The sequence below is a fragment of the Erpetoichthys calabaricus genome, chromosome 7 (assembly GCF_900747795.2).
Source record: "Erpetoichthys calabaricus chromosome 7, fErpCal1.3, whole genome shotgun sequence".
NCBI lineage: Eukaryota > Metazoa > Chordata > Cladistia > Polypteriformes > Polypteridae > Erpetoichthys > Erpetoichthys calabaricus.
The window spans coordinates 194,790,969-194,816,150 of NC_041400.2; the positions used below are offsets into that span (position 1 = coordinate 194,790,969).

Consider the following 25,182-nt stretch of genomic DNA (forward strand, 5'->3'; position numbering starts at 1 on the left):
AATGTTTGTAATGCGCCATCTGCTGGAATGTCAAATAAAATGCATTTTACGACTACAAATGTTTGTGACGCAGCATCTGTTGGAATGACAAATGCAATACATATGTTTCTGTTAAGTGCCATTTCATATGAGGTTTGTAAAGGCAGTGTTAATGTTTGTGATATGGCATCTGTTGGAATGCAAATAAAATCCATCCATCCATCCATTATCCAACCCGCTATATCCTACCTACAGGGTCACTGGGGTCTGCTGGAGCCAATCCCAGCCAACACAGGGCACAAGGAAGGAACCAACCCCGGGCAGGGCGCCAACCCACCGCAGGACACACACACACACACACACACTAGGGACAATGTAGAATCGCCAATCTATCTAACCTGCATGTCTTTGGACTGTGGGAGGAAACCGGAGCCCCCAGAGGAAACCCACACAGACACGGGGAGAACATGCAAACTCCAAGCAGGGAGGACCCGGGAAGCGAACCCGGGTCTCCTTACTGCGAGGTAGCAGTGCTACCACTACGCCTCCGTGCTGCCCAACAAATAAAATGCATTTTGAAATTAGAAATGTTTGTAATGCGCCATCTGCTGGAATGACAAATAAAATGCATTTTATTACTGAAAATGGTTGGAATGACAAATGCAATGCATATGTTTCTGTTATATGTCATTTCATATGAGGTTTGAAAAGGCATTGTTAATGTTTGTGGTGCGGCATCTGTTGGAATGACAGATAAAATGCATTTTGAAATTAAAAATGTTAGTAATACACCATCTGCTGGAATGACAAATAAAATGCACTTTATTACTGCAAATGGCTGGAATGACAAATGCAAATCATTTAGAAAGTAAAACTGTTTGTAAAGTACCATCTGACCTGAGCCAGGACAATGACTGCTCCATTATCAGGTACGCTGATGACACCAGGCTCATATGATGCATATCTGGGAAGGATGAAAGCTGCTATCTAAACCCAATGGACTGGATGGTGAACTGCTGTAATAAAGACCAAATAGTACAAAAGATCAAAGAAATTATATTTTTTGTTCACCCATTGTAGTTTTGTGAGAGGAGGTAGAAATAGTGAATGAATATAAATACTTAGGAACCAAGGTCAGGTCAAGTCAGGTAAGGTTGGGAAGCATTCACTGGTACAGCGGGTTGCTGTACCCACCACATGATGAAACAGTTCCGGATCCTGGTTGGCAATCCCTCCAGGCAGACACCCGGTCCACTGCCACCCTCTGAAAATGGCCCCCAGGTGTTGCATGGGTGTCCCCTTGACCTGGTCCAGCCAAACGGGTACTCAACAATGACAATCCTGTGAGTTGGATCACCCTCGGGTAATCGTGCCACAAACGAAGCTTGCCAGGAGGAGTGGACTTGGATGGAGGAGAAGATGAATGAGAGAGAGAAAGAAAAGAAGAGGGAAAGTGAGCTTTGTGCACTGTGTTCATGCAGGGAACTGTGTTGTGAAGGTGGGAAACGAGGGAAAGTGTTTCCCACGTGGAAAATTAAAAAAGGTGTGTGCATCTGTCTGTGTCGGGATTTGGGCATCAGCAGAGCCCCTTCATTGGCCACTATATATATATATATATATATATATATATATATAAATATATATATAAATCTATATATGTAAAAGCCAAATACCACTGACTCACTCATCACAAAATCTCTACAACCACGAAGACTTGGAACTTGAAATTTGAAATGTATGTTACCCTTGGCCCATAGGTGCTTGCTAGAAATGGTTTTAAAAATTTCGTGGTCCAAAGGCATTCTGTCTGTATGTCTGTCCGCTTTCACTATAATTTGCTCAAACTCTCCGGTTGATTTTGCAGCTTCTCTCATGTATTTACATGTATTTATGCAAATCCAACAGAGTGGCTGTGGGCCGAGAGCAGGGGGGTGGGGCCGTCCTCATTCACTCACCAGCCTCTGTATATAGTGTATATATCCAATATTTACATATATTGGTAAATATTAGTAAATAGTAACTCCCCTGGGCGGGAGAGGGCGCTGTCGCTAACTATGTCTCTTTTTCTCCCCGCAGCTCCCAGAAACTTCCCAATGAAGGAAATTAGCTCCGCCTCTTCCAGTTTCTAGAGAAATATCAAGGAGTCAAAAGGGACTACTCACCTGGTGTCCCAAATACTTGTCATTTGTTCCAGCTCCGTTTGAACCTTTGCTCAGCCAGCTCAAAATATATATACGTATATACACATACATACATATATATATTATATACATACATATACATTCATACATACATTATATAGATACAGTTAATCCGGAAAGTATTCCCAGCGCTTCATCACTTTTTCCACATTTTGTTATGTTACAGCCTTATTCCAAAATGGATTAAATTCATTTTTTTCCTCAGAATTCTACACACAACACCCCATAATGACAACGTGAAAAAAGTTTACTTGAGATTTTTGCAAATTTAATAAAAATAAAAAAATTGAGAAATCACATGTCCATAAGTATTCACAGCCTTTGCCATGAAGCTCAAAATTGAGCTCAGGTTCATCCTGTTTCCTCTGATCATCCTTGAGATGTTTCTGCAGCTTCATTGGAGTCCACCTGTGGTAAATTCAGTTGACTGGACATGATTTGGAAAGGCACACACCTGTCTATAGAAGGTCCCACAGTTGACAGTTCATGTCAGAGCACAAACCAAGCATGAAGTCAAAGGAATTGTCTGTAGACCTCCGAGACAGGATTGTCTCAAGGCACAAATCTGGGGAAGGTTACAGAAATATTTCTGCTGCTTTGAAGGTCCCAATGAGCACAGTGGCCTCCATCATCCGTAAGTGGAAGAAGTTCGAAACCACCAGGACTCTTCCTAGAGCTGGCCGGCCATCTAAACTGAGCGATCGGGGGAGAAGGGCCTTAGTCAGGGAGGTGACCAAGAACCCGATGGTCACTCTGTCAGAGGTCCAGAGGTCCTCTGTGGAGAGAGGAGAACCTTCCAGAAGGACAACCATCTCTGCAGCAATCCACCAATCAGGCCTGTATGGTAGAGTGGCCAGACGGAAGCCACTCCTTAGTAAAAGGCACATGGCAGCCCACCTGGAGTTTGCCAAAAGGCACCTGAAGGACTCTCAGACCATGAGAAAGAAAATTCTCTGGTCTGATGAGGCAAAGACTGAACTCTTTGGTGTGAATGCCAGGTGTCACGTTTGGAGGAAACCAGGCACTGCTCATCACCAGGCCAATACCATCCCTACAGTGAAGCATGGTGGTGGCAGCATCATGTTGTGGGGACTGGGGATCAGTGGCAGGGACTGGGAGACTAGTCAGGATAAAGGGAAAGATGACTGCAGCAATGTACAGAGACATCCTGGATGAAAACCTGCTCCAGAGCGCTCTTGACCTCAGACCGGGGCGACGGTTCATTTTTCAGCAGGACAACGACCCTAAGCACACAGCCAAGATATCAAAGGAGTGGCTTCAGGACAACTCTGTGAATGTCCTTGAGTGGCCCAGCCAGAGCCCAGACTTGAATCCCATTGAACATCTCTGGAGAGATCTTAAAATGGCTGTGCACCGACGCTTCCCATCCAACCTGATGGAGCTTGAGAGGTGCTGCAAAGAGGAATGGGCCAAACTGGCCAAGGATAGGTGTGCCAAGCTTGTGGCATCATATTCAACAAGACTTGAGGCTGGAATTGCTGCTAAAGGTGCATCAACAAAGTATTGAGCAAAGGCTGTGAATACTTATGGACATGGGATTTCTCTGTTTTTTTATTTTTAATAAATTTGCAAAAACCTCAAGTAAACTTTTTTAATGTTGTCATTATGGGGTGTTGTGTGCAGAATTCTGAGGAAAAAAATGAATTTAATCCATTTGGAATAAGGCTGTAACATAACAAAATGTGGAAAAAGTGATGCGCTGTGAATACTTTCCGGATGCACTGTACATACATACATATATATGTATGTATACACACACGCACACACACACACACACAGATTGATAGACACCCCCACATGCTCAAGCCACTTAATCGAAGGATGTCAAACTCGCTACAGTTATGACATTCTGTGTCAAATAAATTACCTTTGCGATTTGCTTGGCACTCAGCAGATGTGTCTGCTGCTCTTTGCCTTTGCGCCTTGTTACTTGATTGTGCACTCAGTTTGCAATATTAAACACACAACGTCAGATAGCTTTGCAGTGGTTGCTGCTGCCTAAAAGTTGTAAATTTCCAGAATGTCATTGTGCTGGAAACAGGGGCATCAGCGATCCCCAAACCTCAACACAAACACACACAAAGTCCTGGGTTCAAATAAAGGCTGTTTTTTATTATAAAAATGCCACTTCCAAGTAACACAAGCACAGATTTTATCACCTCTCCACAATTCCTCTCACCACCATGCTACCCTCTTCCAGTTGAGTGTTGCTCATCGTCCTCCCAGCTCTGACTCACCTGGATTAAGGGAGTGTGGTCCCTTTTATTAAAGACCTGGGAATACTTCCAGTAGAAGGGCTGCAGCCCATTGGAAGTACTTCTGGGTCATACAGAAGTCCAATATAGCAGGGAGCAACTCTCCTTGCAGTGCCCCCTTGAGGCACCCCCGGACCCCAGCAGGGCTGTGCTGCCGGACTACAACTCCCAGCATTCCCTGCCGGTTCCCTAATGGACGCCAATATGGAGGATTACTGCCATGTATTGCCTGGGGGAATAAATATCCCTCTGCAACAGTCCTTCCCTATCCTCTACTTTTATTCTGGCCTGGGAAGGTACTTGAATCATGTCCGGTGAAGGACACCTGTCCATTTGCCAAGGGCCTCCCATCCAGGTAGGGTATCTTCTCTGGCTGGGATGTCCATCCATCCCTTAGGGCAGCCTTGCCCAGGAGCAAACTCCTTCCTTCTCTTGGCCGGGATGCCTTTCTGTACTGTCGGGGCCTCCCGTCCGGGTAAGGGATCTTCTGAACTTCCTGCTGGGATGCCTGTCCGTCCCGTATGCCTCCTACAGTCATATAACCAGAAAAAATGCATACTGTATGCAAAAACTAGACACAAAAGAAAAACTTGAAATGGGAGTTGTTTTGCTTGCTTATATTATATCATTGCATTACTTTTTATATACTGAAAGCCACTGCTATCAATTCATTTAGATCACGGGTGTCGAACTTTGGTCCTGGAGGGCCACAGTGGCTGCAGGTTTTCAATCTAACTGTCTTTTTAATTAGTGACCAGTTTTTGCTGCTAATTAACTTCTTTTGCCTTAATTTTAATTCATTTGACTCAGGCCCCTTAGTTATTTCTCTTTCCTTAATTAGCAGCCAAAAAATAATGAGACACAAAACAAGCTGCCAAGGAACCAGCTCACCTGTGCCTGTCACACAATATCTGAAAATAAAGAAAAGTGAAGGTCTCGGTAATGTTGATCTCTCAGGTCACCCAAACATTTTGACGATTTTCTTAGAAAAAAACAGAAAATCAACAGTTTAGGAAATGTCTGCTGTGGCAGAATGAGAGAAGCAACGAGCCATGGAATTAAATAATGAGTTTAATTACCAGCAAGAATCAGGTTCTCATTAAGAAACTGGTTGGAGTGAAACTGGCTGGAGTTTGACGTTCCAGTTTAGCTGCTCATCTGTTGGCTCGTTTCACATCTAATTTCTGTTTGGCTGTCATTTAATGAAGAAAAGAATCAACTTAGAGTACTGAATCCTTAAAAATAAGGCTATTAAAATGAAGGAAAAGGGAATTTAATTAGCAGTGAAAACTGGTCACTGATTGGGAAAAGGGTTACAATGAACACCTGCGCTTTGAGTAGTGAGAAAAGCGCTATATAAATGCAAAGAATTCTTATTATTATCTTTACCTGTGGCCCACCAGACCCGGAGTTCGACACCCTTGATTTAGATAAATGCTATGAAAGGATCGACTTACCAGCGTGAAACACCCGCCATTTTGTTTCTAGCTTCAGCGCGCTCTCCGGAGCCAACATGGCGGCTCGACGCGTCAGCGGTGCGCTTGTTTAGCCACGTCAGTGTAGCCAGGTCCTGGAAGGTGTGCTAATTAAATTGCGCTAATCGCGGTTAGTTTTTGTCTCATTTAAATTTTTTGCCTATTATTTAATTGAAAAAATATTTATTTTAATATATTTGTATAATCAAACCTTTCTGCATCCCTTCATAACTGCTTACGCAGATTTAAATTAAACGTCCCTTCCAGACTTCCTTCCTTTCCGGGACACGTCCGGGGTGACTGGGTTGGCAACGACTGGACTCGGCGACAGAAGCGCTCTATGATTGCATTTAGTGCTTTCTTTTGTGAAGCAACCGGCGTGTTAACAGAGAACAGCTATGGAGACGTTATATGGAGTTCCTTTTAGAGTGCTGGAATGTCCGAATATCAAACTAAAAAAGCCGTCCTGGCTGCACATGCCTTCTGCAATGACGGTCTATGCCTTGGTTATCGTCTCCTATTTTCTCATTACTGGAGGTAAGAAGTGCATCCAAGCGAGAGTGTGATGTGTCGGATATGATGTGCAAACATGTGAAATCTGTTATTACGTTTTAATGAATAGGAGAAAATAATGTTTTTTAGATCAATTTATTAACTGGTATAGGTATACATGTAATGTCTGTGTGTGTACATAAAACTACAATATGTGCATGTGTTAAACAAATCGCCTGTAAGTGAGCAGTTTCCATACAGAAGCATGTACAGCGGGGAAAATAAATATTGAACAGGTCAACGTTTTTCTCAGTCAATATCTTTCTAATGGGGGCTATTGACGTGAAATTTACACTGGATATCGGTAACAATTCAAGTAATCCACACATACAAATAAGTCCGTAAATTAAGTGATGTGGAATGACAGGGAATAAATATTGAACACATGAAGAAAAGGAGGTGCAACAAGACAGGGAAAGCGATGAAAGCAGCTGACATCTGAACTAGCACTGCACATCACCCCAAAATACTGGCAGAGTTTATAACATTGAAGGAAGGAAGAATGGAGACGGGCGGCACGGTGGCGCAGTGGGTAGCGCTGCTGCCTCACAGTTGGGGGACCTGGGTTCTCTTCCCGGGTCCTCCCTGCGTGGAGTTTGCATGTTCTCCCCGTGTCTGCGTGGGTTTCCTCCGGGCGCTCTGGTTTCCTCCCACAGTCCAAAGACATGCAGGTTAGGTGGATTGGTGATTCTAAATTGGCCTTGGTGTTTGTGTGTGTCCTGCGGTGGGTTGGCACCCTGCCCAGGATTGGTTCCTGCCTTGCACCCTGTGTTGGCTGGGATTGGCTCCAGCAGACCCCCGTGACCCTGTGTTCGGATTCAGCGGGTTGGAAAATGGATGGATGGAAAAATGGAGACTGCGGGACACTTTTTCCCTTTTTGTGTTTTGTTTGTGTTCCCTTGCATATCCCCATAGAGCAGCTTGTGTGTTGCACAGCTTGCAAATCCACAACTCTACTTAATAACTACAAGTACATTGATACAAGATTACTTTAAAGCAACAATTGAAGAACATTTTGAGATAACTTGTGAGATATTTAATGACAATAAAATTTGGATTTAATGTTTTAAGAGTATCCGTCTTGAATGGGCTTCTGCACAGATAGATACTGTAGATGCCCACTGAGTGGCTGCAGTTTCCAGTTTATAAACCCTTGCTGTAACTTGCTACTCCAGTAGAATGTCTAACATTATTAGAAATTCTGCTATGTCAAGGTTAAAAAAAAAAAATAATGTAGGGCGGGAGACTTTGTCTCCTTGAGAAAATCTCAGCTTGTATAATAAAATTATTAATTATGGATCATTTATGGGAGATCTTTGTCTGTAATGTGCAGATTGCTGCCTGCACCTTTTGTTAGAATTGTTTGGAGTATTTGGTCAAGTGAATGCATAAGTACTGTATGGATGGATAGATAGATACTTTATTAATCCCAAGGGGAAATTCACATACTCCAGCAGCACCTTACTGATACAAAAAAAACAATATTAAATTAAAGATTGATAACAATGCAGGAAAAAAACCGACAATAACTTTGTATAATGTTAATGTTTACCCCCATTGGGTGGAATTGAAGAGTCGCATAGTTTGGGGGAGGAACGATCTTCTCAGTCTGTCAGTGGAGCAGGACGGTGACAGCAGTCTGTCGCTGAAGCTGCTGTTCTGTCTGGAGATGACACTGTTTAGTGGATGCAGTGGATTCTCCATGATTGATAGGAGCCTGCTTAGCGCCCGTCGCTCTGCCACAGATGTCAGACTGTCCAGCTCCATGCCTACAATAGAGCCTGCCTTCCTCACCAGTTTGTCCAGGCGTGAGACGTCCTTCTTCTTTATGCTGCCTCCCCAGCACACCACCGCATAGAAGAGGGCGCTCACCACAACCGTCTGGTAGAACATCTGCAGCATCTTATTGCAGATGTTGAAGGACGCCCGCCTTCTAAGGATAATATACACACCTTTCTTTTAGATGCACTTCTCTAATTTTGTTTAGCCTACTTTGGCTTTCAGTAAAGCACAAATTCATGGTGTACAGTTGTGCTTGAAAGTTTGTGAACCCTTTAGAATTTTCTATATTTCTGCATAAATATGACCTAAAACATCATCAGATTTTCACTCAAGTCCTCAAAGTAGATAAAGAAAATCCAGTTAAACAAATGAGACAAAAATATTATACTTGGTCATTTATTTATTGAGGAAAACGATTGAATATCACATATTTGTGAATGGCAAAAGAACGTGAACCTCTAGGATTAGCATTTAGTTTGAAGGTGAAATTCGAGTCAGGTGTTTTCAATCAGGCATGAGTGGGCACCCTGTGTTATTTAAAGAACAGGGATCTATCAAAGTCTGCTCTTCACAACACATGTTTGTGGAACTGTATCATGGCACGAACAAAGGAGATTTCTGAGGACCTCACAAAAAGAGTTGTTGATGCTCATCAGGCTGGAAAAGGTTACAAAACCATCTCTAAAGAGTTTAGACTCCATCAATCCACAGTCTGACAGATTGTGTACAAATGGAGGAAATTCAACACCATTGTTACCCTCCCCAGGAGTGGTCGACCAACAAAGATCACTCCAAGAGCAAGGCGTGTAATAGTCGGCGAGGTCACAAAGGACCCCAGGGTAACTTCTAAGCAACTGTGAAGGCCTCTCTCACATTGGCTAATGTTCATGTTCATGAGTCCACCATCAGGAGAACACTCAACAACAATGGTGTGCATGGCAGGGTTGCAAGGAGAAAGCCACTGCTCTCCTAAAAAAACATTGCTGCTCGTCTGCAGTTTGCTAAAGATCACGTGGACAAACCAGAAGGCTATTGGAAGAATGTTTTGTGGACGGATGAGACCAAAATAGAACTTTTTGGTTTAAATGAAATGCGTTATGTTTGGAGAAAGGAACACACTGCATTCCAGCATAAGAACCTTCTCTCGTCTGTGAAACGTGGTGATGGTAGTATCATGGTTTGGGCCTGTTTTGCTGCATCTGGGGCAGGATGGCTTGCCTTCATTGATGGAACAATGAATTCTGAATTATATCTGAGAATTCTAAAGGAAAATGTCAGGACATCTGTCCATGAACTGAATCTCAAGAGAAGGTGGGTCATGCAGCAAGACGACGACCCTAAGCACACAAGTTGTTCTACCAAAGAATGGTTAAAGAAGAATAAAGTTAATGTTTTGGAATGGCCAAGTCAAAGTCCTGACCTTAATCCAATCGAAATGTTGTGGAAGGACCTGAAGCGAGCAGTTAATGTGAGGAAACCCACCAACATCCCAGAGTTGAAGCTGTTCTTTATGGAGGAATGGGCGAAAATTCCTCCAAGCCGGTGTGCAGGACTGGTCAACAGTTACCGGAAACGTTTAGTTGTAGTTATTACTGCAAAGGGGGGTCACACCAGATACTGAAGGCAAAGGTTCACATACTTTTGCCACTCACAAATATGTAATATTCGATCATTTTCCTTAATAAATAAATGACCAAGTATAATATTTTTGTCTCATTTGTTTAACTCTTTTAGGGCTGTTTCTTTTCTCCCAGGGCTGAATATTTTTCCAAAAACTAACATTTTTTAAAAAAGAACACAAAGCAATTGTTTAACATATCAAATCAACAAAAAATATTTACTTTTGACAAATGTTACTGTCTTGCATGTTGTATGATCCTGCATACTCTATGATTTCACATACATATCACATACATTTTACACAGCAAAGTCTGATGTCGCTCAAAGCAGCCAATTTCAGTCATTGCCACATTGCACTCCTTACAATATGTGTTGCTTTGGTGCCTATTTTTCAATTGTCTGTTGCTGCACTTTCTCACATATATTGTTAGTGTGTACTGTAGAGAGACAAGTCACCCATTTGCCATCGTGCCATGACACTGCCACCAAGTTTTCTGCCTGCATGAAAACTGTATTGTCACCTCTTTTCATCTTCTGAAACTTTATGAACTTTATGTATGGCATTATAGCCTGGCTCACCCCATGGGATTTGCTTCTGTTTATTACAGAAGTGAATAAAACTTTGCAGCAGCACGTACCTATCACCACGCTGCATAACCTGTCCAAAGCCACCAGGGTACAAAACACGTTTGGACCAATGCTCCCTGAAGTTATATCACCAGTTCTGTCCCATCTCTATTTGTAATGCCACAGCGCGCTTCATCTCGTCTTTCGTTGTGGGTTTCCACTTTGAAAAACGAGAATGCGATGCAAACGCAGCCCGCGATTCAAAAAAATTCTCTGCCTACCTGTTTGTCTCGTCTGACAGTAGTTGAAAAGCAGCATCAGGAGAGAGCAGCCTGAAGTACAGCAGCTGGTGATCTGTCGTGTCCAACAGCAAGCCATGCCGTCTTGTAAACTCCGGTAGCCAGATCGGCTCTCAACGGATCAATGTCTGTGTATTTATCCCATGCAAACCTTGCCGTAGATGCATCGGCTGCGCGAAGGCACTCAACTGGCAGCAGATCCGCTGCCGTGGCATCGGTTGGTGTCTGATGAGCTGATGCCGGCTTCTCACTCTCTTGCTCGATTCCCTTCATCATTGCCAATAAAATCCAATTCTGAAAAATCAAAAGTCTGACTCCGCGATAATGCGCAAAACATCGTCTGCCGAGTGTTTTCTTTTCTGCACTTGCTTCACTCCCTATTCACATGTCGATGCCATCTTGCCATTGTTTACATTTCGCAACTCACGCACACGCAAGGATTAGTTGCCGAGTCAACGAGTCTAGCATTCCTCCAGGCACAGAGGGAATGCCTGTGACGTGACAGTGAGATTTGTCGCCATTAACAGCTGATTGTCGCCCTCTATCTCTGGATGTCGACATTAGCCTTCAACCCCTCCTGTCGACAAAAGTCGACATCCGCCCTAAAAGAGTTAACTGGTTTCTCTTTATCTACTTTTAGGACTTGAGTGAAAATCTGATGATGTTTTAGGTCAGATTTATGCAGAAATATAGAAAATTCTAAAGGGTTCACAAACTTTCAAGCATAACTGTACAAGGTGTTGGATGCATTCGGGAATGTTTTACCATGAGGGAAATGATTGTATTGAACAGCTCTGGCAAATCGGATGGTTGCACAGTATTGCTGATACTGTGGTCAGCAACTAGTCAATAGACGCAACGAAAACTTACTCTTATGTTCCTGGAACTGATCTGTGACAATTTGTGCCTTGTGACATGGTGCATTGCCATGCTGGAAGTGTATAAATGCGTATGGATAAGCCATGAAGTGATAAAGTTGGTGTGCAGCGATATTTAGATATAGTTTGCTGTTCAGATGTACTTCAGTATGTATCAATGGTACTGATGTGTGCTGGGAAAATATTCGCCACGCCATCACACTGCACCCAATGGAATGTACTATTTATACCATTTGGTGCCAAATTGTGATCTTCTCTTCAGCATGATGCAAAAGAAACCTTGATTTGTCAAACAACGCCACTTTTTGTTTTTAACCAGTCGATAGTACTGTGTTGATGCTTCCGTGCCCACTAGAAATAACCTGACAGCCTTGGCAGCTTATGTGGTCTTCGGCAGCTGTAGCCCATTTAAGATAAGTTCAGCAAGTGGAGCGTTCTGAGATGACACTCTGAGCATCAGTGTTCAATATGGATGGGTTATGCCCGGTTGTGACCCATATGTTTGCTTGTCCAGTTTTTGCCATACTCCTTTAACCCTTCTGATCCACAAGTTGTTTTCATTCACGGGATCCCTTTTTTGCTCTTCGCACTGTTCAAATGGTTGCATGTGGAAAAACTCATGACTGCAGCCTTTTTGGAGATGTTAAAATTGACAGGCCTAGTGTCAGCGATAATGCCATATCCAAAGCCACCAAGGTCACTGGTTTTTTCCCCCTTTTTCCAGACTCATGTTTGAAACGCTGGTCCGCCAGTTTTATACCACGCACCACTATCAGATGACATACAGGGCTGTGGAATCGGTAAACAAAACCTTCGACCACGACTGCTCAATTTGTGGTACCGCAGACTGCCATCTCAGACTTCTTTATTTACTGTATAATTAGACTTCCAGACTGACAGACATTGGATTTTTATATATAGAGAGATGTTATGTTCTTCCAATCAACATAGCAAATGTGTGTCTCTCCACTTTTCACGAGAGAACTACTTAATGGATTTAAAATAGAATTTTCTTGAACATTCCAGTTGATTTTGTGACTTCTCTCGTCATGCTAAGAATCATAGTTCGCTTACAGGACTGATATATCCGCGCTAATCTGAGACAGAGGCTGCGGGCCGAGGGGAGGAGGAAGCCTGACATCAGGAGTGGGGAGCCAGGCAGGGCCCTCCTCGCTGTCCTGTTTCATTTCTATGCGGGTGAAGCCGCGGGGCACGGCTAGTACAAGATACAGGGCATTACACCACTGCCAGTGTGAATCATCCGGCTACTTTTTTGCACCCTAACCTGTTAAAATTTGGGCTTGAAGGCTGCAGCAATGTTGTTATGGCATTTTTTTCTATCATTTATTAAAGTTACAAATATTAATTAACATTAAACAAAAGATGAAATTAAAAAAGGGGCTGTATTTTTATGAAAAGGCTAGAAGAAAAAATATTTTAATCTAATTAGTATATGTGAAAGTGGAAATTTTAACACAGAATATCACAGTTTACATTTATACAATACACAATACAATTTATTTTTGTATAGCCCAAAATCACACAAGAAGTGCCGCAATGGGCTTTAACAGACCCTGCCTCTTGACAGCCCCCCAGCCTTGACTCTCTAAGAAGACAGACAAGGAAAAACTCCCAAAAAAAACCTTGTAGGGAAAAATGGAAGAAACATTGGGAAAGGCAGTTCAAAGAGAGACCCCTTTCCAGGTAGGTTGGGCGTGCAGTGGGTGTCAAAAGAAGGGGGTCAGTACAATACAATACAGTACAATACACAGAATAGAACAAATCCTCAATACAGTATAAAAATAAACATTTTAGAAGTACGGAACAGAATTTAACAGTAGATGATATCACATAATATGATTTGGATTTTGGATTCTTGAGCCATCAAGCTACCTCCCCCATTTGTCCATTCCACAGCTGAAACAGCGCTTGGCCAGCCAATCCGATGAAAGGACCCCTCTTTCCCAAGATTCCTGCGATCCTCCATCAGTGAGTACTTTATCTTAGGCAGGCAAAACAACTTGGCAGGTGGGCCGTGGCACCAAGTGCCACATTTGAGTACCGAGAAGAGAAACAGAAAAGGTGAGGGTTAGTATCCAATTGTAACTATCATGTTACTTATGTTTTAGTGTTAATGACTAACAACAGAGATGCAGTCTGTACAGTTAATCAGCTGCTCTAGTCAGGGTGTGCTAAACTGAAGTGGTGAGTCTTCAGCCAGGATTTAAAAGCTGAGACCAAAGGGGCACCTCTTATAGCAGCAGGCAGACCATTCCACAGTTCAGGGGCCCTGTAACTAAAAGCTCAACCTCCCATTGTTATTTTATTATTTTATTAATCCTTGAATTTAATCAGACTCTTTATATTTTTTCCAACTCAAGTAACCCAATAATATCTTTCAACATATTGCAGTTTAGAGTTTGTGTGACGGTGAAGGGGGTATCTAATAATGTGTCATCTCAGTGCATAACCACAAATTATATGTGTATGCATCCATCAGTTTTATGTTTTAGAATTTGTAAAAGTGTTTGCCCTGAAATCTTTTTTCAGTGTAGGTACAGTATTTGTGTGTGATGCATATATCTACGGTATAAATGAAATGAATACATTTTGTTGCAGTCTTGGTTGTTTGCATTTGTGTTTCAAGGGATGATTTCCTGTTGCAGCCTTGTCACAGTGCATGTGCTATTGGGCAACATGGTGGTTAACGGCTTATTGAAGAGGAAGAGGTGCATGAATGCTGCCCTGTCAGACTTTTGAGTTTAAGACTCCTCTTCACTGAAGTAAATACATTTAATTTACTAAGAATTTAGTTAGCTTCCACTTCATTTTGAATGTTGTTTTGTTCTTTAACATGATAAAGAAAACTAGGCCTGTCTTTAAGTTTCAGATTCAGTGCCACTTGAACTCAAAAAATAACAAATTCCACATATCTCTATACATATCTCTCTATTATAAAAGCAGATCCTGAGACGAGACTTTCTCAGAGATAATTTCAAGACGAGACTTTTTGACAAGTCCCGCCCTCCTCTCAGACATTTGCCAAGAGATTTTGACAAGTCCCGCCCTCCTCTCAGACATTTGCCAAGAGATTTTGACAAGTCCCGCCCTCCTCTCAAACATTTACAACCACGCCCACTGTCCACTCGATTCTCAATCGTGTGAATGCTATTGTCAGACACAGTTCCTGCGCTCTTGACTTCAAGTGGGGTCGGAAATAAAAGACAAAGAGTAGAAGACAAAGTAGAACATCGTAAAGAGGTTCAAAAATGTTGGCACGATACACATGCAGAGCAGGTTAGACATGAAAGTACTAAAATTTGAATGTCTCAAAAAACTGGTAGTAAGCATCGCATTAGCGCAAACAAATGGAAAATATTACTTGGTGAAATAACGGAACAGCGAAAAGAGATCAAATATATGGACATAGGTGATATGACAGAAGTATGTAGATATTGTTCAGCTTTAAACTTTTAAGTCGGAGACTAATCATCTAATTCGTGTTGCCAACAGGGAAAAGTAGTGTTTCTACCCAATGAAGAGGCGTATCCGTGAGAATTAATGTTTGGTGAAAGTGAAATCCACATGTGCAAGTGGCAGAGACACAAAGTGACAGGCCAGGGGGTTGGCAAGCAAAGTGAACAGGGGGCAGAGCCCCCTAGTGTGTGTGTGTGTGTGTGTATGTATATGTGTGTATATACTAATATATATATATACACACATAATCCTATGTCTGTCTGCTTTTCATGAGAGAACTACTTAACAGATTTAGATTGGGTTTCTTTCTAGAATTTGCTTGAACACATTCCAGTTGATTTTGCAACTTTTCTCATTGAGAATCATAGTTCGCTTGCAGGAACGATATATTTGCGTTAATCCGACACAGAGGCTGTGGGTCGAGGGGAGGGGGGAAACGTGACGTCAAAAGTGGGGAGCTGGGCAGGGTCCTCCCCTCTGTCCTGTTTCACTTTTACGCGGGGGGCAGCTAGTTTTTTTTCATTAACAATGTGTGCCATAAAACCTTGTTTTTCATCATAATTCAAACGCCTTAAATCCAGGGCACCCAGGAGCAAATATGTGAATTACCTACATTTAGAAAATCTCCAAGTAGGAGTGTTATTGAGTACATCTTACTTCTGCAACTGTTTTTCATTTTGTAGGAATCATTTATGATGTCATTGTGGAACCTCCAAGTGTTGGCTCTATGACCGATGAGCATGGCCATCAGAGGCCGGTAGCTTTTTTGGCCTATAGGTATGTGTAATGCATTTTTGATTCATGGTCATTTCATGTTGTTGGTTTATTGTATTTTCAAGTTTTTGTTTAAACAGGTTGAAGAATTCCAGATTTCATCCAAAAGTATTTCAGATATTCTTCAGGAGTTACCCATTTCCTTTACACACACATATTAGAACAGATTGATATGACCAGTGTTAATTGACAAAGAAATCATAATATCACAAATATGAACAATTAATGCTTAAAGGAGGTCAAACTTCCCTTAGTTGTAAATTATTTAATTTGCAATATCTACTACTAATGCAGCATAGTAGCATTGCCACCCTTGGTTTGAATCCAGGTTTTGGTCATTGTCCCTGTGTCTGTATGGGTTTTTCTAACAAATTTCCCAGGAACATGCAGGTTAGCTTAACTAGTGATTCTGATTGGCCCAGCTTGAGTGCATGTGTAGCAGCCTATCCAGCACTGCGCCTTCTCCAGTTATAGGCTACCATCGACTAAATTGGGTATAGTAGCTAAGATAATTTTTTAGTTATATTTTGGGTGCCTGATAAAATTGAGAACAAATTGGTTTTAGTTTGTGGTCGTGAAATGTGCAGATGATGGGATAAAATGCTCTTTATTACAGCTTCACTTGTGTATGCCCAGTGTACCCATCTCTACGTGTGTCCTAATTTGGTGGGCTTTTTCTGTCCATTACCGTTTTTATTTATTTAATTATTTTAAATGTCAGTGTATAGTAAAATTTCTCAACAGTAAGACTCCTCTTCAAATGTGTGCATCAGGGAAACTTGGATCGTGGAGAGCCACGGTGGCTGCAGGTGGTGTTCTAGCCACTTTCCTTGTCGGTAACCAATTACTCACGCTAATGGAAATACAGTGTTTGCATTGATTTAATTGTCTTGGCTTTTAAATTGTTTCATTTTTTCATTAAGGAGCAGCTAAGCAATAATCTTTATACTGTATATAATACACTACCGTGACTGTCCGTTTGTCTGTCCAGGATTTTAAATCACCTGTAGCTCACAAACCATTTGACTTATTGACCTTAATTTGGTACACATATACTACGTGACATCTACTATCCACTTTTGGGGCTTTGATTGACCTCCAAGGGTAATCCACTTTTTTTTATTTTTATTTTATTTTATTGTAGAATCAACTCTTGGCAGTGGCCAGCAGGGCAGCCATGTGGCGCATGTGTACGGGCGCCGTTCTCATTCCTACCACATTCGCTGTCACTTCCCCTACCTCTTCATATCTTAAATCATTCTTGAGGCAGATTGAAGACTTAAGTGCCAGCTTAAGTGAAAAATTAAGAAAAACGTATTAAGTAATTGCAACACAAACACTGACTTAATCAGTTTTAACGTGAAAAGATGGCCGACGGAAGAAGAGAAGAAGCGGGCCGCTAGGGTGGAGAAAAGAAGAGCTGCTCAGGAACCTCTGAGCAAACGAATGATAAACGTACAGAGAAAACTGTGAATGCTCAAGTCAAGTATTTTCACCGCACGTTATCATGCAGTGAGCAGTTACTGGTTAGATATAAAATGAGCATACAGATGACCAGGCTAACTTGATCCCATTTGCATTTGAGTCCATCATACAAGATCTGTCTGCATAAAATTTTGATCGTCTTTGGTCATCACAACTTTTTGAAAAAAATCCAAAAGTTTTGTAAATGTTTGATGTGGTAGAATGAGAGCAATAATTAACCATAGATTTAAATAAAAAGGTTTTATTAGCAGCTAAATAGGAGATTGATGGGAGCAAAAATGGCAGTCCTCCTGGACTATTTGAAACTCTAGTTTGCTGGTCATCTGTTTGCTTGCTTTGAATCTCATTGTTTGGGTGCTGGTTAAGTTAAAAACCAACAACGATGAGTCCTGGACAAAGTCAATTAAAACTAAGGCAAAAAAGTCTGGTCCATTAGCAACAGTAATCTATATTACTAACCGAGAATGGTAAACCGGATATGGACGCAGGAGACATAGTAAAACAAGAGGAGTCAACGCCCCGCCCCAGAGTGAAACGGGACACACTACGGAGTCCACAAAGGTTCATACATCAAACCCGAGATGGTACGGACACGCGTCTGAAACCGCGGAAGCAAAACTGTCTCGGCTCCAAAACCAAACAGCTCAACAACTAACACAACTACAACAACGAGCCCGCGTGGACAGATCTAATGAACGTAGACGCCTACAATGCGCGTCTCAAACTGCGGAGGCAAAGCAGGCATGGGTTCAAAATGAAACAGCTCGAGTGACCGAGATACAAACACGTGCCTGCCTGGATATAATTAATGAACGCAGGCGCCTGCAACGTGCGTCTGAAATGCCGCAAACCAGGCAGGCACAGCTCCAAAAAGAAAGTGCTCGACTAACCGAGATACAAAGTGAAACGGGAAACACTACAGAGTCCGCACTGCTCCACAATACACCGCATAATAGTACGGAAGGAGCTCCGTATTAACAGTGGGGGACCCCAGAGTGACACGGGCGAACGCTCCATATTAAACATACGTCATCCTCACACGTCCAAACTATACAGCATAGGTGAATCACATTACAGTGATGCATTATTAACAGTACGGTAAAGATTACAGTATCGCAAACAAATGGAATTTATTACTCGAAAAAGGGAAAATATAATCACCACGGACCAGGTGTCATTGAAACAAAAGCAGGATAAAGCAAGGTCAGAAATGAAAGACAGAGTAGAAAACAAAGTAAAACGTCATAAAGAGGTTAAACAAGGGGGCCAAACACATGGAGAGCAGGTTACAGATAATGAACACCGGAGTTCAAAGGCTTCAAAAACAAGAGCTCGACTGACCAAGATACAAAGTGAAACGGGAAACACTACGGAGTCCGCAATGGTCCACAATGCACCGCATAATAGTACGGACGGAGCTCCGTATTAACAGTGGGAGGCCCCAGAGTGACACGGGCGAACGCTCCGTATTAAACGTGCATCATCCTCACACGTCCAAACTATACAGCATAGGTGAATCACATTACAGTGATGCATTATTAACTACAACGCGCGTCTCAAACCGCAGAAGCAGGGCAAGCACGCGTTCAAAACAACGCAGGCTCCTACAACGCGCGTCTGAAACTACGGCTGCCCAGCGGGCACGGGTTCAAAACGCCGGGGATAGGCGAGCGAAGCAAGCAGGGGGCGGAGCCCCCTTGTTGGTTACTAATTAAGAAAGTGGCCGATTTAAAACCTGCAGCAGTTTCAGCTTTACAAGATCTGAGTTGGACACTTGTATTATATCAAGCAGTGATGGGGGATTTAAGACACCGATTTAGGGCCCACAATATTATTAAGGACAGTACACACCCACAACATAGTATCTACACTCTTCTGCCAACAGGGAGACGCTACAGGAGTGTGAAATCAAGGACAAGAAGACTCCCAAATAGCTTCTACCCGCAGGCCATCCGACTCATGAAGAATACATTCATCACTGCTTCCTCCACTTTCCTTCAGTTCCATTGATTGTTACCTTGTCTGTAGCATGAGGCACAGAGTACTTTATTTCTTAAAGGAAATATCATATTCTCATTTCCTCATAGATCCAGTTAGCACCCACTGTTAACACGTCACTTCGAGCAGGAAATAAAAGGACAGCCATTGTTGGAGAAGATAAGATAAAGTTAAATTTGGGTTGTTTTGAACTGCAGTAACTTTATGTAATGCAGTAGGTTTATAGGGCCATTCTTGTCAGATAATATACAGAGTCAGTTGTTAACATGCAACACATCTTATGTTACAGCAGTGGAAATATTTTATATTAATAAGATTGTTTGTTTTATTTTCTATAAGAGCAATGGCTTACAAAAGCATACAGTGGGTATAGAAAAGAACCTCCCCCCCCCTTCAAAATATTCCCATTTTTTTTGCATTACAGTCTTAAATGAAAACACAAACTAATATTTCTTCCCAGCTTTATTTACTCACTGCAATCTCTAACATCCAAGTGAAAGATATCACAGCTACAGTTCAGAAGAATTATAAAAAATCAAAAACAACACATAGTGAGATTAATAAAGGATCACCCCCCCCATGTCATTTTGTTGACCCCCCCCCCCTTTTGCTTTAATGACAGCCTTGAGTCTGTTGATTCTTCTCTATCAGCTTTGCACTCCTTGATTGTGTAATATTTGACCCCCAGTTTAACTGTTCAAGTTCGGTCACATTGGATGGTGAGCGTTGGTGGTGTGCTATCTTCAGATCTTTCCACAGATGTTCACTGTGATTTAGCTCTGGGCTCTGACTGGCTACACCAGGACATTCACTTTTTTCTCCTTCAGCCACTCAATTTTGCTGTGTGCTTCGGGTTGTTGTCGTGTTGAAAGGTGAACATTCTGCCCATCTTCCACTTTCTGGCAGAGGGTAGCAGGTTTTCCTCAAGAATTTGATGGAATTTTGCCCCATCCATTTTTCCTTCTATCCTAACGAGAGCCCCAGGCCCCTCACAACAGGATGCTGCCCCCTCCATGCTTTACTGTAGGTATGGTGTGTTGTGGATGGTGAGCTGCATTGGTGGACCATTTGGTATTGAGGCCAAATAGTTTGATTGTGGGCTCATCTGACCATAAGACCTTTTTCCACTTGGCAACAGAATCTTCAAGGTGCATTCTGGAAAAGCTCAAATGAGCCTTAATGTGGCCTTTCTTGAGAAGTGCAACCCTCCTGAACAAGCCACAATTGTGGAGTGCTTGCAAAATTGCACATGCACACCATTAATGACCACTCTGCCATCAAATCCTTTAACTCATTCAAAGTGGCCATTGGCCTCTTGGTAGCCTCTCTTACCAGTTTCCTCCTTGCCCTTCCATCCAGTTTGAAGGGTCCTAGTAGTACCAAACACTTCTTTATGATGGACTTTACTGGGCTCCTTGGGATTGATAAAACCTTTGAGATGTTTTTGTCTCCATCTCCTGCCTTATGTCTGTCCACAACTCTATCCCTGAGATCTTCTGAAAGTGTCTTGCCACCCACAGTCAGTTGTTTACTGTCAGTTGCACTACCAAGCAAGGGAATGAATGGACCAGGAACAGCTTCACTAATCACACTCATTACAACTGATCACAGGTGGAAGGAAGCCAGTAACTGTAATGGAAATGGTGGGCACTGACACCTGATTGAGTTTAGGGGGGGAGGGTCCTTTATTAATCTCAGTATTTCTGGTTTTTGATTTTTAAAATTCTTCTGAACTATAGCTGTGATATCTTTCACTTGGATGTTATAGATTGCATTGAGGAAGTAAAGCTGCAAAAAATATTAGTTTGTGTGTTTTCATTTAAGACTGTAAAGCAAAAAAAATGGGAATATTTCGAAGGGGGGGATTGTTTTCTATACCCACTGTATATTGAAATATCTATTTGCACACCAATTTCAATTCATTTAGCAGTGTTTGGATGTATGAATGTGTAATAATAAATAACCCTAAACATACGGTACATTTCTTTTATGAAAAATCATATTGTGGGAATATTGTATCATGAAGCCTAAATTTCAGGATGGATTGGATCATCTCGGGCCTTGTCATAATGGTTTTCTCTGCTTTAAATTAGTTGAGTTTCCTTAGAAGTAATAACTGTTTCTACTTCATCTTACAAATGAGGTCTGTGTTGAGATCAACGTTTAGCCTATAATCCGTGAATGTCTGTTGCTTTTTGTATTGCTCCGCCATGTCCACAATTTCTCCATTCAATTGATCTTTGGCATCTTGCCTTTCTTTACATTTCGTAACTCGCGCATACACAAGGATTAGGTGCTGAGTCAATGAGTCTAACATTCCTCCAAGCAGAGAGGGAATGCCTGTGACTTAACAGTGAGTTTTGTCGCCATTAACAGCTGATTGTTGCCCTCTACCCCTGGATGTCGACTTTTGTCGACATGCGCCCTCAACTCCTCCTGTCGACAGAAGTCGACATCCACCCTAAAAGAGTTAACAAACTTTCAAGTTAAATAATAATAATAAGATCTGTTATTGGATTGGAGCAAAAACCTGCCGTCACTACGGCCCTTCAGGTCAGAATTTTCAGATCCCTTCCCATTGTCATAAACTGCTGGTTAAACACATTTCAGCTGTTCTGTTGTTATACTTCCTGTAATGTTTTTGTACTGTAAAGCATAACTAATAATTTTCATTTCCTGTCATGTTCTCCCTAATATTCTCGTTTCTTTTCAGAGTGAATGGACAATACATAATGGAGGGTCTCGCATCTAGTTTTCTGTTCACAATGGGAGGCCTGGGATTCATCATTTTAGATCGCTCCAATGCTCCAAATATTCCAAAGCTGAACCGGTTTCTGCTTCTGTTCATCGGGTTTGTCAGCGTCCTGCTCAGCTTCTTCATGGCAAGAGTCTTCATGAGGATGAAACTACCGTAAGTTTTGGGTTTGACTGTATGTAAGCAGCATTACAAGAAAATTAGAAATTTTCTGTATTATGCAGCTCAGTATGTTATAATTCTAGGCAGAGTAACATAAATACACAGATATTGAAGGTAAGGTGATTGAACAGTTTTCATACCATGTTCAAAATGTGGTCACATTAGTTTGTATTAAAAACAACATTAGAAACATCTGCAGTTAAGCATTTCCTGCAGAATCAATGTCTGTCTTAAGTAATTTCAGTTTTTATTTTTGGACTGAAATTTCTTGTAAAGCTTCATTGACAGGTATGGCTACGAGGAAACTAAATCAACATAATGAAAAGGCGTTTAACAACAAACTAATGAATACAAGGGAGGGATAAACATCCATCCATCCATTATCCAACCCGCTATATCCTATCTACAGGGTCACGGGGGGTCTGCTGGAGCCAATCCCAGCCAACACAGGGCGCAAGGCAGGAAAGAAAACCCGGGCAGGGCGCCAGCCCACCGCAGAGGGATTAACATAAAAGAGAAAAAGTACCAAAAAAAGCAAAACGATAAACCTGTTGCCTGGCTAGGGCGAAATAACAAGTCTTGAACGTCTGCCTGATACAGAACGTTGAAAGTTTGCTGCACTTGCCCACCACAATATTATTACAAACACTACATACCTTACATATTACCGTATTTATGCGTGTAGCACGCGCACATTTTTTCCCAAAAATTATCATTAGAAAATCAGGTGCGCGTCATACACGAGGATTTTTTTTTTTGGCGTTGAATCAGTTTGGCGTCATTCAGCATGGATAGTAGGAAGCGTTTACGCTCCTTCACGGCGGGAGAGAGACTAAAAGTGATTCTGGAAGCAGAAAAGATAGGAAATCGGGCAGCAGGTCGCAAGTACGGTGTTCCAGAACCATGTGTTCGAGATTGGTGATGGAAGAAAGAAAAACTTTCGTCATGCAACAAAAAGAGAAGGGCATTTTGCGGAAAACGTGCCCAGTTCCCACAAGTCAAGTCAAGACAGGCATCAGCTTGGATGTGCAGTGTCCATGGAAATTATTCAGATGAAAGCTCGTGATATAGCGAAAGAACGTGGAATACCCATCACTCAGTTCAAAGCAAGCTGCGGATGGGTCACCCGCTTCCTATACAATCACAACGCACATCGTACACGGAGAAAAATGGGTTTTCGCGATTTTCTTTGTAAAAATTAGGGTTTGTGTCTTATATGAGGGTGCGTGGTACACGAGTAAAAACGGTACTATGGCCTGTCTTCCTTGAACCAGTTGAGATTTTGCCTTAACACTCATTTTGCAATTAAAGTTCAAGGTTAGATATATAGAGCTTTATTTGCCCCCACGCTTTTTACAGAAGCTTTTTAAATAAATGGGTAGATAGATAAATACATAAATATTCACACACTAGAATGACTAAAAAGCAACAAAATTAAATAGAAAAAACGTCGGACTTGGCTGTCACAGTCTGAGTAATGCACTTCGCAGGCATATCACTGTTGGTATAAAGGACCCCCTAGTTGCTTTTCTTGACGCACACTCCTGAATGATTTGTTGGCTGAACGTCCTCTGTGTTGGTGCGTCATGGAGAGGATGTGCAGCATTGTTCATAATGGCACTCGGGTTTGTTTTAATTCTCTCCTTCGTTATGCCCTTCAGAGTGTGTCCTATACTGAGCTTGCCCTTTTAATTAGCTTGTTGATTTCCGTGGACTTCTCTGGAAGTGATGTTACCAGCTCAACACACCACAGCATAGAAAATTTCACTGTCCTTCAGTGATTTGTAGAAGATGTAAAAGGATGTCACTTCTCACGTTAAAAGAACAAAGTCTCCTAAGAAACAAAGAGCCTGCCTCTGCCCTTTATTATGTAGTTCCTCTGTGTTCCAAGACCAATCCAACCTGTCATTAATGTCCATCTATCCATTATCCAACCCGCTATATCCTAACTACAGGGTCACGGGAGCCAATCCCAGCCAACACAGGGCGCAAGGCAGGAAACAGACCCCAGGCAGGGCGCCAGCCCACCGCAGTGCACACACTAGGGACAATTTAGAATCGCCAATGCACCTAACCTGCATTTCTTTGGACTGTGGGAGGAAACTGGAGTACCCGGAAGAAACCCACGCAGACACGGAGGAGAACATTCAAACTCCACACAGGGAGTAACTGGGAATCTAACCCGGATCTCCTAACTGCGAGGCAGCAGCGCTACCCACTGCGCCACCACGCTGCCCATGTCATTAATGTGGAGCCCCCCCCAAACCCCAAGTACTTGAAGGAGTTGACCACCTCTACATCCGCTCCTTGAATAGCAAACAGACAAAGAGGCAGTTTGGTGTAGTGAAAATCGAAAAGCAGTTCCTTGGTTTTGCTGATGTGAAGGTGCAGACAGTTCTCTTTGCTCTAAGAGACAAAGTTCTCCACCTGATGCCTCTCCTCTTTCTCGTCCCCTTTATCAGTAAGCACAGATTCATCTGAGAATTTCTGCAAGTGATGTGACCTGGTGTTCTATTTATAGTCAGAGGTGTACAGAATAAAAAGAATAGGAGACTGGACTGTACCCGGTGGTGCACCAGTGTTACTCGCAACTATATGAGAAATACAGTCCTTGAGTCTCACAAACTGCAATTTGCCCAACAGATGGTCCGTTATATCCAGGACACCATAGGCTCACCCACCTGCATATCTCGTGAGTTTACCCCTTAACAGAGATGGCCGGATTGTTATTGTCATATGTGCACTAGTGCTGGGAGGTATACCGCTTTATACCGAAAACTATTTTTTATTTTTGTTATGATATGGATTTTTCTTATACCGCAGCACCAGCTTAAATAGCCTAAACAACGTTCGTAAACATGGCGCAGCAGGAAACTGTTTAAGGGGGGGACCTTTTTCATTG

At 42.2% G+C, this 25,182-nt stretch overlaps 1 protein-coding gene across 1 annotated transcript in view; it reads left to right on the forward strand.

Annotated features, from left to right (window-relative positions):
- The first annotated feature begins 6,197 nt into the window (after nt 1-6,197).
- ostc (oligosaccharyltransferase complex subunit) overlaps nt 6,198-25,182 on the forward strand; it is a 28,771-nt gene continuing 9,786 nt past the window's right edge. The window contains exons 1-3 of the mRNA XM_028805888.2: nt 6,198-6,468; nt 15,790-15,883; nt 22,077-22,274. Of these exons, the coding sequence (XP_028661721.1) occupies nt 6,330-6,468; nt 15,790-15,883; nt 22,077-22,274 (431 nt within the window). The 5' untranslated portion in view covers nt 6,198-6,329. The remainder of the gene's footprint in view (nt 6,469-15,789; nt 15,884-22,076; nt 22,275-25,182) is intronic.